Consider the following 16,679-nt stretch of genomic DNA (forward strand, 5'->3'; position numbering starts at 1 on the left):
CCCATTTAGCCCATCCCCTACCCACATCCCTCTGGCAACCCTCAGTTTGTTCTCTATAAAGTCTCTTATGGTTAGCTTACCTCCTCTTTTTTCCCTTTTCTGCTTTGTTCATCTGTTTTGTTTCTTAAGTCCCACATATAGATGAAACCATATGGTATTTATCTTTCTCTGACTGAATGACTTACTTCATTTAGCATAATACACTCTAGCTCCATCCACGTCGTTGCAAATGGGAAGATTTCATTATTTTTGATGGCTGAGTGATATTTCTTGTGTATATGTATTACGACATCTTCTTTATCCATTCATCAGTTGATGGGCATTTGGGCTCTTTCCATAGTCTGGCTATTGTTGATAATGTTGCTGTAAACATAGAGGTGCATATATCCCTTCGAATCTGTATTTTTGTCCTGTGGGTTAATACCTTAGTAGTGCAATTGCTGGATCTCAGGATAGTTCTGTTTTTAACTTTTTGAGGAACCTCCATACCGTTCTCCAGAGTGGCTGCACAAGTCTGCATTCCCACCAACAGTGTAATTGGATTCCCCTTTCTCCACGTCCTTGTCAACATTTGTTGTTTTCTGTGTTGTTAATTTCAGCCATTCTGACAGATGTGAGGTAGTATTTCATTGTGGTTTTGAATGTATTTCTATGGTGATGAGTGATTTTGAGCATCTTTTCATGTGTCTGTTGGCCTTGATGTGAATATTTTAAATGTATGAAATAAAATACCATAAACTATAGTTGACTATAAATGGGTTAGGAAGAATTGACATCTTTATATTCAGGCTCATTTCACACTTTTGCTAAGAATCTTTAATATTGTTTGTTTTATTTTATTTTACTTAGCATTTGTGAATAGGACCTCCTTTCCTTCCTTAAATTGGTTATTGATGGTATTAGGATATGTTTTGATTTTTCTATTTCTGTCTTCTGAATTGCTACTTTTGGTAGATTCTGACAGTTATTAGCTGATTCTCTTGGATTTTTTTTAGTGCATAATCATATCTTTTACAAGTAACAGTGTTTTCCTTATTTACTTCTATTCCATTTTTTATTTGCTTTATTCTTATTGCATTGCTTAAAATTTCCTGCGTTATCTATAGTGATAGTAGATAAACTTGTTTCAGTAATCATTTTAATGGTGCTGTAGAATCTTGAGACTACAAGGTGAATTCAGTTTAATATATTTTCCTAAATTTGCTTTCTCTATTGCAGATCTTTAGATATTATGTATTAGGGTATGGGCATTTAGTTTTTATTGGCCGAAAAAACAGAATTTCCTGCCACTGAGAAAGTCCTACAGTTTTTTTCTGTGTTAAAAATTGTGGTAAAGTACACATAAAATTTACCATTTTAACTATTAAAAAAAAAGTCTTACACCTTGGATAATCTTTGGATATATCTACTTTGTTGAAGTGGGATTCTTAACATTGAACTTGGATAATTAAGAGATAAATCCCACTTAGCATCTGAAGCATTTTCCAAGTTAACACATATGATAGGATGAATACCCAGGTATTTTTACGTTGTTTTAGAATGAATTTTTATACTTTACATCTTGGTTATTAAAATGGTCAGAGAGATCAATGTTTTAAAAATATAATCAATGAGAAAATGATTACTGTACTTAAAGATAAGAGAAAGTTCTATTAATTTGGAGTTACATTTTTAGTGTGAATATTTTATCTAATTTAATTTCATACTGATCTTCAGAGTATATGGTTTTGAAATAATTATCATGTCTTACATGTATTGCAGGTCACCATATCATCAGCCAACCTCTTACAGGCCAAGATTATTGCTGTCTGGAGAACGAGGCTCAGGTCAAACTTCTCACCTTGCTCCAGCACTTTTGCACACTCTAGAAAAATTCTCTGTGCACAGACTAGATCTCCCAGCACTTTATTCAGTTAGTGCCAAAACACCTGAAGAATCATGTGCACAGGTAGGTTTGTACCAAATCAGAGTATTTCCAACTTTCTTATTGTTTATATCTCTGTAGTGTTTATAGATAAAATTTTTTCAAAGAACAGTAATGTGAATATTAAGTTTTTGTTGGTTATTCATTAACATTCAAATATTAAGGCCAAAGATCCTTTTGATATATATCATGTTTAAATGTGAGCTCATTGTTTTCCCCATGATATTTCATTCTTTCCTGAAATTTTAATATCTTCTTACTTATATTAAAGTTTTATTAAACATTGTAGAAAGGAAGTTTCTTTTGTCGTTTTCTGATCCTCTTTTCAATGCTGTGGTTTCAGAGCCCTTCTAGACTTCTATCTGTATTTAGAGCCTTCCCAAAGAAGGCGAAATGATAACTAATTTGAGATGCCAGGATTTAAAATTAATGTAGAAAAATGATAACAATTTAAAAATTATATATATTTGCATTAGTAGTCAAGTGTGTTTGATATTTGATTTTAAACTACTTTATGTTTGCTGGTTTGTGAAGTGCAAAGTTCTAGTGAGGTTGTTTGTATTTCTTGAGGTTTTACTATATAACTATGAATTTATTGTAAGTGTGTCATGTTGGAACTAGGGGTTAGGGGAATAAATTTTTTGAGCCAGAGGACCATGTCTCACCATTTCTGGGTCTCTCACACAGTGCCTAGCTCATAGTAAGTCCTCATTAAATGTTTAAGTAATGTTTCTTATAAATAAATTAGAGGAATATCACTTTTTACTTTGATTTTCAGCCTACTTTTAGAGATTAGGTGACTAGAGGAGTAACACATAAGAGCATTGCATGTAATTTTTTTGTTTTTTTCAGATACATTTTATAAATATTTAATATCTACACATGTACTACCAAATTGAAAACCATTCTGTACCTTGCAGCAAGAAATATGTATTTTTTCCAAAACCCATGGCTTAAATAAAAAGTTATATACTAGTAATTTATTCCAAGTTTTATACATTTAACTCATCCTGGCTGTGAGTGTTTTCCAGTAATGTTGATTTATATATTTGTTCATATTTTTCCTCTTTAGTGACACAAAATTATTGCAGTTTGGATGCAAGTAAGAGAATTACTCAATACCATTAAAAATAAATCCAGGGGAAAGAGAATCTAAACAGACACTAACCGTGGATGAAGAAATTGAGTATCAAAAAAGCACTAAATCCAAATAGTTTCATGGGTTAATTCTTTTAATCTTAAAGGATAAGATCTTTTTAATGCTAAACTAAAATACAAAGAAAACCCTAAGACTAATCTCACTTAGGCAGTGGTCATAAAGTAAATATTACAAGTGGATTCTAGTAGCACATCAAAAGAATAATATACCATTATTAAAGCATGCAAAATTGATTCAGTTAGACATTGAGAGATATAAATATTGGAACAGACACATTGAAGTTATAAATATTTGCCTGTGATAATTGTATATTTGGAAAACTTATAAGATCTACTGAAAACTTACTGGGGACAAAAGAGAGTTCTAAGGTGGACACTTGCAGAGTTAATGTAAAATAGTTTTCTATTATATACATAGTAACAAGTTAGAAATAAGTAGAAGAAATGGTTCCATTGAAAATAACAACTAAGTTTACCTGGAAATTAAACAATTAATTTGCAGAGCCTAAAAGAAGAAAACTAAAAATTCAATGAGGAGGACAGTTGAATAAATAAAAAACACACCTTGTGTTTTAATTACTGTACAATTCAAAGTGTGCTGTCAGTTTAAATTGCAAATTGATTAAAATATCAGCTACTTTGCTTATTGTTTGTAGCCTTGGAAAAATTGCTGAACTTCTTTGAGCCTTAATTTTCTCGTCTATGAAATGAAGATAATGATGCTATATAAGGTGGTTGTAATTATTAAAAGAAGCCCATCCACTAGGGATGGCATATAGTACCCAGTAGCTGTTAGCTGTCATCATATTTATCACTACTCCTACAGATTCTTTGCACAGCTAAGGGCTGGTAAGACTCAAAATTGGAAAGTCGTGAGTTCTTTTTTAAATCAGTGTATAAATTAAATGCAGTCTCAAGTATAATGTACCCACAATTTAAGAGGAAAAGTTAAAAAAGAGCTTTGTATTTCTTCTAGAAAATAAATATGAGGGGTCCCTGGGTGGCTCAGTTGGTGAAGCATCTGACTATTGATTTTGGCTCATGTCATGATCTCAGGGTTGTAAGATCGAGCCCCGCATCCGGCTCCATGCGAGAGGGGAGCCTGGTTAAGATTCTCTCTCTCCCTCTGCCCCTCCCCACTGCTTGTGCACATGTTCGCTCTCTTAAAAAAAAAAAGAAAGAAATAAAAGAAGTATGAGCATAGCAAGGACAATTCTGGAGGAAAAAAATAGAATGAAGGGAGCCCTACCAGGTTTTTAAAAATGTAACAGAACGTAGTAATAAAAAATATGTACCTGTGCAGGGATAGACTGACAAAGTAATAGAAAAGAGAATGTAGTAGAGAATGTGTGTAGAAATGAGAATTTAGTATCTGATGACAATTAGCACAGGATGATGGTGATGACATTTGCTGTTATAGATTAGATGAATTATTTTATAAGTGGTCTTGGAAAACTGTCTGATTCTATGAGGGGAAAAAGAAAAAGAAAGCAAAACTGGATTTCCTTCCCTTTTTTGTGGCCCCCAAAGAAATTCTAGATTGTCGGTGGGTCTAAAAAGAGAATTCAGAAGGTCCATATATTTATTATCTTGAATATGAAGAAGTCGTTTCTAAGCAATGAACACAAGCCAGAAAACATAAAGATATGAACAAATTTGACTTTATAAAATTTAAATTTCACATGGCAGAAATAATTATTTTAATAAAATTAATAGACGCAACCTGGCAAAAAAGTATATTTGAAACACACATGTCAAGGGTAAGTTTCCTAAATATACAAAAATATGTTAAAATCAGTAAGAAAGAATGACAATGACAACCTAATGTAAAAATTGGCAAAACAGCATTCCAGTTATAGGAAGAAAAAAAAATAGAAAAAGCAACCAGTAAAAGTTTGAAAAGATTCTTAGCCTCACTTGTAACTGAAGAAAACACAGATTAAAGCAACAGGATACTACTTTTGAAACAACTCTCTGGTTTGTGAAAATAAAAAGCTTGGTGGCACCTGGGTGGCTCAGTCGGTTAAGCGTCTGCCTTCGGCTCAGGTTGTGATGTCGGGGTCCTGGGATTGAGCCCCATGACTGGCTCCCTGCTCAGTGGGGAGCCTGCTTCTCTCTCTCCCTTTGCAGCTTCCCCTGCTTGTGTGCTCTCTCTCTTTCTCTCTCAGATAAGTAAAATCTTAAAAAATTTTTTTTAAATACGAAAAGATTGATGATGCCTGGTGATTTTGGTGTGTAGATTAGCACTATTATTTACAATTTTAAGTACATACACCTTTTGGCTTAGGAATTTTACATTACGGGATTTTTCCTAAAGATGTTTTAGCTGTAAGTAGTCACTGCTGGATGTACAAGGACATTTATCCCAGCATCGTATAGTGTTGCCAAACTAAATAAGACCGACAAGCTAAATGTCCTTTAATGGTCGATGGCCTATGATAAATTATGGTATATCCTTACGTACTATGAAGCCATTAAGAAGGATGCGGTAAATTTACATAGGAGAAATATGCGAAAAACAAGTTGTAAATCAGTCTATCAAAATATGATCTTTGTGTAAAAAAAACCTTAAAAAATATATATTCATGCTTATATATAAGTAGAAATTTTGTCCAAGAATAGCCTAAAAAACTTAATATTATCATTGCTTTGGCTTGGGGGAAGGAATTTGGAGAATTGGGGAATGAATATAACTTTGTCATTTTAGTTTACACCCTGCTGTACAATTCGGATTTTTTTTTTGATATGTATATATGACACTATCAAGCAAGCTAAAGATAAAATAACTTTAAAAGAGGATCATTTTCAGAGTGAGAAGGTATTCTGTCTGTGGTTGTTCTTTATGGCTAATATGTGTATGTACATGTTCATAAATCCATTACTGACTTATATTAGGTGAGGAAATACCTAGGAAGCATTGTAGTGAACTATATGTTGGTGTTGCTAGGATCTTAGGATTTTTTTCTGCATTTAACCAGGCATCATTGGGCTAAATTTGAATTCTAACTGTATACTCTTAGGTCTCTTTCTCATTTCTTGTCTTTTACTACTTTTTTGTTGTGTTCTTAGGGAAGATGGAGAGAAGTGTCCTTTGGTAGTGGAAAAGAACAAAAACTTAGCACTTATTGTTTTGGTTGTATTACACTGCATTTATTACATCAAGACATCTCATCTTTGCTTTTGCCTACAAGGTCCTGAGTTAGTAGTAGAGCTTATTTTTGAGTGACCACACCTGGGTGTCCAGTCTGCCCAGGGACTGAGTAGAATTTTGTGAGATACGGTAGCCAAAGCTCAGACTTCTGAACATTGGCCAGAGACCAGATAAACTGTCCTGGTTAATCCCTGATTATTTGTATCTTAAGTACATATTTAAAGTTATTTTAAATTTGCAAATATTTCACTGTCTCTTCTAAAAAATTATCCAAAAGGAGACTATTACATTATAAAACTGAGGAATTTTTTTTCTTAATTTGTGAAACTATTAGTGGGTATAAGAAAGTATAAAAGTCCTGGGAAAGAGAGCATACTAATCAGGGGCTCAAATGCTGGAAAGAATAAAAACCTCTTCTCGCTCTTCCTTTGTTCTGTATTCCCTTTCTTCCCTTCTGCCTTACTTTTCCTGAGAGCTAGTCTTCCTGTAGGGAGGATTATCTCTAAATAGATGTGGTTTAGTCTGTGTCAAATTATTCTTCTGTGCTTTTCTCTTCCCCAACCTCTAAGATACTTACTGTAAATTAAATTGAGTTATTTAATAATATGACACAAACATAATCTTAAAGGAAAGAAGTCTTAAATCGCCTTTAAAGGGCTGTATTTATATATGTGATAAAATGGAAAATGGAAAGAGCCCAGTTTTTTTATATTTCTTTATACATGTTTAATTCTATGTCTGTTCTTTAAAACCTACCACACACAAGCATGTATGTGAAAATCTTCCTTTTTTCCTTCATATCGCCTCAGGTGATGATGAATATTAGAAATCGTGTGAAAACAGTAGAGGAATTAGTGTCTAGTCTAGGTTTTCTCATTGTTAATTAAGATTTGGTGAGCTTAAGAGTTGTCTGTGGGTGCTTATTAAAATTTCTTATTCCCTGGCTCAGTTCCCAGGGTTTCTGATTCCTTAAATTTGGGGTGAGCCCCAGGAATCTGCACTTTAAACCTACAACCGGGTGTTTCTATCCTAGGTCTTCAGTAGATGACACTTGAGATTTAGTACTTCAGCCGATCACTGGACTTTAGGTGTTTATTACTGAAAACAACTACCAGAGTTCATAAAGTGGTTTTGTGTGTGTGTGTGTGTGTGTGTGTGTGTGTGTGTGTGTGTGTGTATCTCTGTATCTACTTACTTACCTACCTACCTAACTAGGAGTGTTTTATAGTCTTCCAAAGGCTCTAGAAGGAAAATAGAAAACCCTGGTGGAGCCTGGAAGATTTATGATTGTTCCATTAAGTTCACAAGTAATTGAGCCCTACGTAAGGTTGGAGATGTTAGTAGCTGTATTAAAAGACTTATCTGTATTAACACTTTAAAAATCCCAGCAGCTATGATTCCCCTTTTCTGACATCTTCAAGTGTATTTTTTTTTTTTTGCCTTTTGTATTATTTCTGCTGTTGATTTAGGAAAACCAGGATTGATGAGTGTATCGTATTTATTCTTTTCATTAATTCAGAAGTGTGATTGAATTGATAAATTTATGTGTTATCTGTCACAGGGTTTGGAGTTTGGATACTTTATGGTATTACAGATAATTTTAAATGGTCAATAAGGGTCTATTTTTTGGTGAAAATTTTAGTATATTTCTGTTCCCTGAAAGAAATTGTATTTGGAAATGTTCAGGGGAAATTCTTTTTGGTTAAATAGCATGAAGGAATTAAGATACTTACCTATGTGTATTCTTTGGATGCTCTTGTGTTTGCGCATAAGGGTTTCTGGATTTCTCCTTAGCAGTCTGTGTGTACTTTGGATGCTCTTGTGTTTGTGCACATGGGTTTCTGTGTTTTACTGTAGCAACGATTTTTTTTTTTCTTGAGTTGTAAACAAATTTAATTATCCTGGTCCAGAGTTTATCACATTTACTGAAATTCTTGAAGTTCTTAGGCAATGAAAATAACAGAAAAGGAATTTGGGTGATTTAATTTTCATTAAATGTTGCTTTATATTACAGTCATCGTGTGGAAACTCTATATAGTTATATTTTATAACAGGCTGATTTTGTATGCTTGTAAAGAAATCAAGCACTTTATTTCTTGAATCTTGATCCTAGACAATGCCTCCTTTTTACAGAGATGCTTGATAAATCCTAGGTAAATAGAATATAAATGGTGTAAAGTGATAGATATGAAGTAATTAGTAATGCAGATATTTATTATATTTTGTGATAGCATGGTATAAGGAATTAAACTTATTTTAATAGTGCATTTTAGTAGTGCCTTTTATTATAAAAATCAAGAATATTTTAGCCCCCAATATTTTTCTTTTACCTATGTTTTATAAATTTTAGCACAAGAGTAAGACAAATTCTAGAAGTTTATTGATGACAAAAAGTTGTTTCCCTCTTTCTTATATAGCCCCTTTTAGGAAAGTGAAAGCTGTACTAGCTTGGAGCTTTCTGCTTCATTCACATTTGTATTTAAAATTGCCTTAGTTTCCAGTTTCTAAAGAAAATAGCTTGATACGGACTGTATAGTCTTTATTTTTAAAATACAATAAATTTTCTGCACTACACACTTAAATTTGCTGGCTAAAATACTGACTTTAAAGTTTAGCTTTTGAGATGATAAGAACTCTTATAAATACAGGTGCAGTTTATGTATATGTAATTAGTGCTTCCTTATATGGATACCTTTAACTTCAATGGCCTGATTTTTCTCTTTCATATCTTTAATATTCAGAGAAAGTAGTTTGTGATTTTTTTTTTTAATAAAGAAACTTTTAAAAAAGTTACATAAGAGGCATGATGTCTGGGGCAAGAAGAGGCCAGAAGGAAATAGAATATATTGTTTAAAGAATCAAAATGAACAGTTCACATACACTGGTGTTTGTTCATTTTATTTGTGCAAGAGTGCTGGTCATGTCAGAGGTATTTTGGAACGGTTGGTTCAGTAATTTGGGCTACTGTCTTTTTTTCTCTATAACAGTTTTTCTGTTTTCTACTACACCTTGCACATCCACCAATCCAAGACACCCTATAGGTGAGTATTTTTCTAGTTATCAAATGGCATCACTTGTTCCCAAGACAGTTGCCGCTTCACTAAAACTAGGCTTTTTCTACTCTGAATCTGGTTAATTGATTTAACAGAGTGTATCTTATTCCACAACTTTAAAAGTTACCAGCAAACTGCTGAAGAGCTGTTTTTACATCATGGAAAAATCACGATAGAGTTAAACTTTTTTCTGAACTTTTAAATACTGTTTTTAGACTATTATTTTTGAATTTTCATTACAAAAACCGGAGAATTAGAACAGGTTGGCTATATATTTAAAGAAAATATGAAAGTTTAGATATTCTGAGATCACATGGAGTAAGGAATTAAAAATAACACTTGTTTTATTAGTGCCTTTAAAGTTTTCTAGAAATTAAGCAGGTTTTTGCTGTAAAGGTTTAGGAGAGAAATTTTGAAAATAGCCCCTGAGTATTGATATTGCATGTAGTTAGATTAATTGTAAAATCAGGTGATTATACATTCATGGACCAGAAAGCCTAAGCATTTTTATTTTTCTGTATTTGTCTTAGGCTTTTTTCTTTCTGATTTTTTTTACCCCTTTAGGTTTTAAAATATAATTTTTAAAAGTTCTACTGATAAGGATATTTTCCTGAAGTCTTTAAAAATAAGAGGTTCGATAGGATGTCATGTTCACTTTGCTAATTTGGGGAGAATTGGATGAAAATAGAAAAGAAATAGAAAAAAAAAAAACCCTCAACTCTTTTAGAGTTGGTGGTGCTTTTGTTTCTAGTTTAGCCTTGCCAGTAAGTTTAAAGCACCTATAGTACTGCATTAGTTAACTTCCGGCTCTGTGAAGTTCTTACCACTTAACCTTCTGTTGCTTTGCCCTTCCTCTTTGGTACTGATGAGCAGCTAGATGTTCTCAACACATACTTCTAGAAAATCTAACCTACAAGCATTAGAATGAACATTATGTTTTTTAAAGGCATGTTTTCTCATTCCTCCTTGGGCATGTGGTACCTTGCATGGCTGAATTAGGTGGTTAGTTTTGTGAGGTTCCTCAGTAAGCTGTATAGCTCATTAGTCTTTTTCATGTAATCACACTTCTTTCTCTGCTGACTCTCCCTAGTTTTATCAGCACAGAATGGAATTGGAAAGACAAAAGGCATTGGTCACTGTCTTCCACATACCATCCCTGATTTGGGTGGCATGTAACAATTTTTTTTGGGTGGGGGGATTAAATGCCTCACTTGCCTTTGTGCTCCTGTGTGGTTCCTTCCTTTTGCCAATATTTATGCTTGTTTTTCTCTTATGAGTCTTCTACAAGAACTTTGGAAAACAATAATCCTTGGATTTTCAAGATCCAGGATAAGAGGGTGCGTGTTTGCAGAAAAGGTCAAAATTTGAAAGTCCTGGAGTTGTACTGTACAACTGTTCTGGATTGGTGGATATGCAAATATTAAAGGAAGGGAAGGAGCAAATATTACTTTTGATGTGAGTGATCATAACATCTACATTTCCAATTTGGGGGAAAATTTTATTTCAGCATCTTCCATCTGGTTTATTAAATTGGCAGTACATTTTATTTTACACAGAATGTTTAAGCTTTATAAAATGTAGCATTTGAAAAATTCGTGCAAGTGGTCTTTTTCATTAAAGAAAAATAATCATTTTGATTCTTAGGAACATTTCTCATAATCCTAATCATTTGAAATAGTAGATAAAAAATATTAGATCATTATTTCTCTATCTTGCACATTACACAGGTTAATTGAAATGTGTTTAAGGGAAAATAGTAGAGAATTTTAGAAATAGAATTCTTAAGTTGAAGAAAGATTTTTACATTTATTCTTTCACTTGTTAAAAGTATTGAAGAGATGCCATATTAACCCACGAGAATTTGTTGATGGGCTATTGAGCTGTTGTTGGCATATAGGTAAAGGGCAGTAGTTATGCTTGGCAGCTTACTAATAGCCAACCTGGTCCTTATTGGCGTACGTTGGCAGAGTGCGACTGAAGCTATGGTTAGGACTCTTTTTAATACCCGAGGAAACTTTAGTTTGTATTTTCTGACAATGGGAGTGTCTCAGAGCTTTTTCCTAATTTATGTATTGCTCTTCAGTGATGTGAGGGTATTCTGTGACTACTTTATGGAGGATTGAATTAAAGTAATAGGTAAACTAGTGGTTCAGTAGGTAGTTCATTAACTTTAAGCCCTAGGGTGGTACATTGTGGTGAAAATGTTTATTCATATATTTAGTGATTTTAGGGAATGTGCACAAACATGGAAACTATGTCTTCCTTCTCTTCTTTGTGCTTACTGATACCATTCTGACATGGGTGACATATAGGTGCATATATATCTCTTTATTTGCAGCATATTTTATAGTGGTGTTTTGCTTTATTATCTTTACTTGATAGATAAGTGGAGCAATTTGATACCTTTGTACTGTTAATAAATACTCAATAGGCATAACAAAATGGCAAAAAAACCCACACCCCTTCTTTTTTTAGGTGGGGCAAGGGTAGATAGATACTATTATGTGAGACTTGTATATCACATCTTGAACAGCTTAAATATTTGAGCTGAGAATAATTACAGTAATAGGCCTGACACATTTCATGTATTTGGGGTTACTGAGTAAACTTTAGAATAGTATCGACGTGAATTTTTAATGCCAGTTCTTTCCTTAATTAGATTTTTCGTGAAGCTCGAAGAACAGTACCTAGTATTGTTTACATGCCTCACATTGGTGATTGGTGGGAAGCTGTCAGTGAAACTGTGAGAGCAACTTTTCTGACATTGCTACAAGATATACCATCATTTTCACCTATATTTTTATTGTCTACCTCTGAAACCATGTACAGTGAACTGCCTGAAGAGGTAAGAAGTGATTAAATATTTACCTTATTGTTTTGAAATAGTTGATCTAGTAAATTGGACACATTTTAATTTATTTAATAAATTTAACTTCTTAAACAAAATAAATACTGTTTAGATTCATGCTTTGGTTATATCACTTATTAGCTCTGTGACTTAAGAAAGTTAGTTAATGATTTAAGTTTCTGTTTCTTTTTTGGTGTACTAATGATATATTTGTCACTATTACTGTGAAGATTGAGATAATTCACGTTTAGACCAGAGCCCAACGTATGTATGGTACGTACTATAAAGGCCTAAGCTGTATCACAGTTAATTCTGTTACAATTAGCCTTCTTGTTTTTACTATCTGGTAGATTATTTGGTGGGAATAGACCTTTCAGTTCTTTCGTTGGTAGCATTACTGTTAATTTGACTGTTATTACTGCTGTGCATATTTTTCAAATCTGATGTTTAGTTTTTGAGTTCAAAGCCAACTCATATTTAACATATTAGAATCAAAGGTAAAATCAATTTGTTTCAGGAAAAAATAGTCAACTCATGTGAATAAAATTAATTTTTGAAAAATTGTGTTTTTAACACCGTAAGCTTACTAGGTCTTGAAATGATCACCTTTAGAAATGCTTAGAAGTATTTTGGCCAGGTGACACAGTTTATATAAAAGATTTTGCATGTTTTAAATGCTATAATGTAAACTTTGATTATGTAGAATTTTATGATTATCTGCTTACTGAGATCTTATGTTGTGGCTAGCACTTGTTAGCTATTCTGCTAAAGTTGATTTGTACATTTATTGATTTCATAAGTAAATATATTGAATGTAGAATAATTAATTTTTGGTTATTCAGAATCTGATATTTTTAATTAAGACCATTAATCACAATGTTTTCTTTTCTTTTTTCTTTTTTTTTTTATCATGGGGGCCCATAAAGTTTAGTAGAATGGTATATGTAGTAAGAGTCAGAAAAACCAAGTTGTGCTGACTTACTAGTCTTTTGATTTGGGGTAAGCATTTGAACCTAGAATAGCCTAAGCTGCCTCATCTATAAAATGTGGATAATAACAGACAGGCTTCTTGGTGTGAGATAGTATATGTGAATTTATGTTGGAAACCGCAGAACTATAAAATGTTTGGTATTATGAAGTAGGAATATACTTGAAATTGTTTTAAATGGATTGAACCTGGACATAGCCTAGAAGCTACTTTTAAAAATTAGATCCTCACTATCAAGTAGTTTTATTATAATTTTATGAGATAAAGAAAATTTGGGGTAATTGAGGGTTCTACTTAGGAATATATAATTACATGATGTTTTCCTTATATTGTCTGAAAAATTTGTAAATAAAAGTCTTATAAACCCATTTTGTTGATACAGCAATTTTGCCTACTCCTGTTGTCTATTCACATATGTGATTTTATTATTGGTTTAGTTTAGTTTTTTTTTTTTTTTTTTTTTTTTTTTTTTTTTTTTTTTTTTTTTTTTAAGTAAGCTCCATGCCCAGCGTGGAGCCCAACACAGGGCTTGAACTCATGACCCTGAGATCAAGACCTGAGCCGAAATTAAGAGCTAGACGCTTAACTGACTGAGCCAACCAGGTGTCCCTGTTGGTTTAGTTTTCTATTTTATTTATTTTTTTTTTTTAAAGATTTTTTTTTTATTTATTAGACAGAGATAGAGACAGCCAGCGAGAGAGGGAACACAAGCAGGGGGAGTGGGAGAGGAAGAAGCAGGCTCATAGCTGAGGAGCCTGATGTGGGGCTCGATCCCATAACGCCGGGATCACGCCCTGAGCTGAAGGCAGACGCTTAACCGCTGTGCCACCCAGGCGCCCCTGGTTTAGTTTTCTAAAGCTAGCAGTATATCATACAAATTTTCAGTGTTGCTATATTGTTGTCATAATTTTTAACGGATTCAACTTATTCATTATTTGTTTACCAGTGCCCTTAATTAATAGCTAAAATATTAGAGATTTACTAGCATTGAATCCTGAAATTTCAACTCTTTTTTTCCCCTTTGTTTTCTCTCTTGTTTGCCCTTATTAACCAAGTAGCTAGCGAAGTTATCATGGAGCTTCACATTTGTGAGGAGAAGGTTATGAGAATTCTTAGACTACTCATTACATAACATGTTTTATACTTACTGTTCCTTGGAAGTCCTTCCCTGCCCCTAAGCCTTTCATTTAAATTTCAGCTTTGCCATTAGAATGCTTGCTTGTTTCGGTCACAGACTGTGATAGTAGTGAGTAATAGCACATATTAGTAAATATTTGGTGAATAACTGAAAAGCATAGAGAGTTGCAGACTAAGTAACTGTAGGTTAGCAAAGTGCCTGATCTGTAGAAGAGATGAAGTAGACAGTGGGTGGCAAATAACTCAAGTGATTCTAAAAGAAGTAAATGGCCAGTTACTAGAGTGCCTTTAAGAAAATACAGTGGAAAAAAAGAAAAAAGAAAATACAGTGGAACAGTGCAGAGGATCCTTGCGGAAGGGACAGAAAACTAAATGGGACAGTCATTAGGGTGAAAAACTGTGAGAGACTCTTTAATTATAGGAAACAAATTGAGGTTTGCGGGAGGGGAGGTGGGTTGGGGGATGGGGTAGTTGGGTAATGGGCATTAAGGAGAGCACGTGATGTGATGAGCACTGGGTGTTACATGCAACTGAATTGTTGACCTCTACATTGGAAACTAATGATGTACTATATGTTGGTTAATTGGATTAAAATAAAAATACAGTGGATAATTTAAAAGTAAAGTACAGATTTTAACCCGTCAAATAGGCAAATATAAAAAACAGTTGAATAAATCTCTCCAGGGCAGTCCAAGTAGTAGATTTAAATTATGTACAGACATTTTGGCTCAGCAATACTATTTATGGGTAATTATCTGAAGAGTTTTTCATGGACTAACACAAAGATACAGTGCAGACCACACACACAAAAAACACAAGAGTAATTATAGCCTTTCTTCATAGATTGGAAACTGTCTAAATGTCGTATTGTAGGGGATTGGCTAAGTTATAGATTTCTTCCATGAAACACAATGAAGCCTTTAAAATATTGATGTAAAAAATAATGTCGTGGGGTCCTGGCTCGGTTGGTAGAGCATGAGACTCTTGCTCACAGGGTTGTGAGTTTGAGCCCCATGTTGGGTGTAGAGATTACTTAAAAATAAAATCTTAAAAAAAAAAAGTCATGAAAAGATGTTGTGAATATATTGTTAAAAAAAACAGGTAATCAGTATGTATAGTATTATCCAAGTTTATATAGAAATAACGATTAGTAGTTATATAGTTATATGTATGTAAATAGTTTTATTTACAGAAATAAACAGAATAACAGAAGTGTTAATTATTTCTGAGTATTAAGATTGTAATAGTTTTAATTTCTTATCTGTATTTTCTGAATCTTCTGTACTAAATGCTACTGTTCTCAGAAAATAAATTCATTCAGAGATGAAAAGGAAAGGTGTTCCATGCAGCTTTTAAAATAGAACAAAACCAAAAAAGAATTAGTTAACAGGGGGTAATGTTTTGTTTGTTTGTTTTTTTTTTGTTTTTAAGATTTACTTACTTATTTTAGAGAGCATGTGCAAGCAGGTGTGAGGGGTGGGAAGGACAAAGGGAGAGGGAGAGAGAGAACCCCAAGCAGACTCCCTACAGAACATGGAGCCTGTCATGGAGCTCCATACCATGACCTGAGATCATGACGTGAGCTGAAATCAAGAGTTGGATGCTTAACCAACTGAGCCACCCAGGCAGTCCCCCCCGGGGGAGATAATGTTTTATTAGGAATATAAAACTACTTTCTTTCTGTGAGACAAAGTAGTAATTTCATCTTTTAGAGCTCTTTAACATTCTTTTCTAGGTGTTTCTTTGTAGTTACATCTCTCTCTCTCCTAATCCAGTAGTTGCCAAAGTAAGTTTGTACTTAAGGCAGTATACTGGGATATTGAAAAAAACATTAGACCTTCATTTGTCTTCATATTATCTTTTTTGTGTATATAGGTTTTATAATAGAAATAATATTTGTAGAATAGTATATTTAAATAAATAGTGTATTAAATAAATCTACTAGAAGAGATGTTTTCAGATTTTTTTTTTTTTACTGATGAGGGTTAGATAAAAAAAAAAATTTGGAAATCATTGCTCTAGATCAGCTGTTATCCAAGTGTGGTTCAAGGACTTCTGTGGGCCCCACAAGACTTTCAGGGAGATGTCACATTCCTCTTTTTTCTAACTACATATCTGCTTGAATTTGGGTTTTCTTCATGTTCTGTACACAGTCAAAACAACATATTGTAACACATTGAATGCAGAAGCAGAAATGAGAATCCAGTGTTGCTCAGTAAGCCAGACATTAAAGAGATTTGAGGAAATGTAAAACAATGTCACTTTTCTTGCTAAATTTTATTTTATATATATTTTACATTTTGAAAAAATATTTTTTTAAAAGGATATATTTTTCAAAATAGATTTTCAGTGTTAATATGTAATAGGTTTTAAATGAATATGTAATTTGGAGTGCTCTTAGTTTTAATTTTAATACATAA

General features: G+C 33.1%; 1 protein-coding gene across 1 annotated transcript in view; it reads left to right on the forward strand.

Moving 5' to 3' along the window:
• Positions 1–16,679, forward strand: part of ATAD2B (ATPase family AAA domain containing 2B) — a 152,189-nt gene that overhangs the window by 89,815 nt on the left and 45,695 nt on the right. Inside the window, exons 18-19 of the mRNA XM_011235412.3 lie at positions 1,762–1,948; positions 11,946–12,131. Coding sequence (XP_011233714.2) covers positions 1,762–1,948; positions 11,946–12,131 — 373 coding nt within the window. The remainder of the gene's footprint in view (positions 1–1,761; positions 1,949–11,945; positions 12,132–16,679) is intronic.

Source organism: Ailuropoda melanoleuca, chromosome 4, assembly GCF_002007445.2.
Source record: "Ailuropoda melanoleuca isolate Jingjing chromosome 4, ASM200744v2, whole genome shotgun sequence".
Classification (NCBI taxonomy): domain Eukaryota; kingdom Metazoa; phylum Chordata; class Mammalia; order Carnivora; family Ursidae; genus Ailuropoda; species Ailuropoda melanoleuca.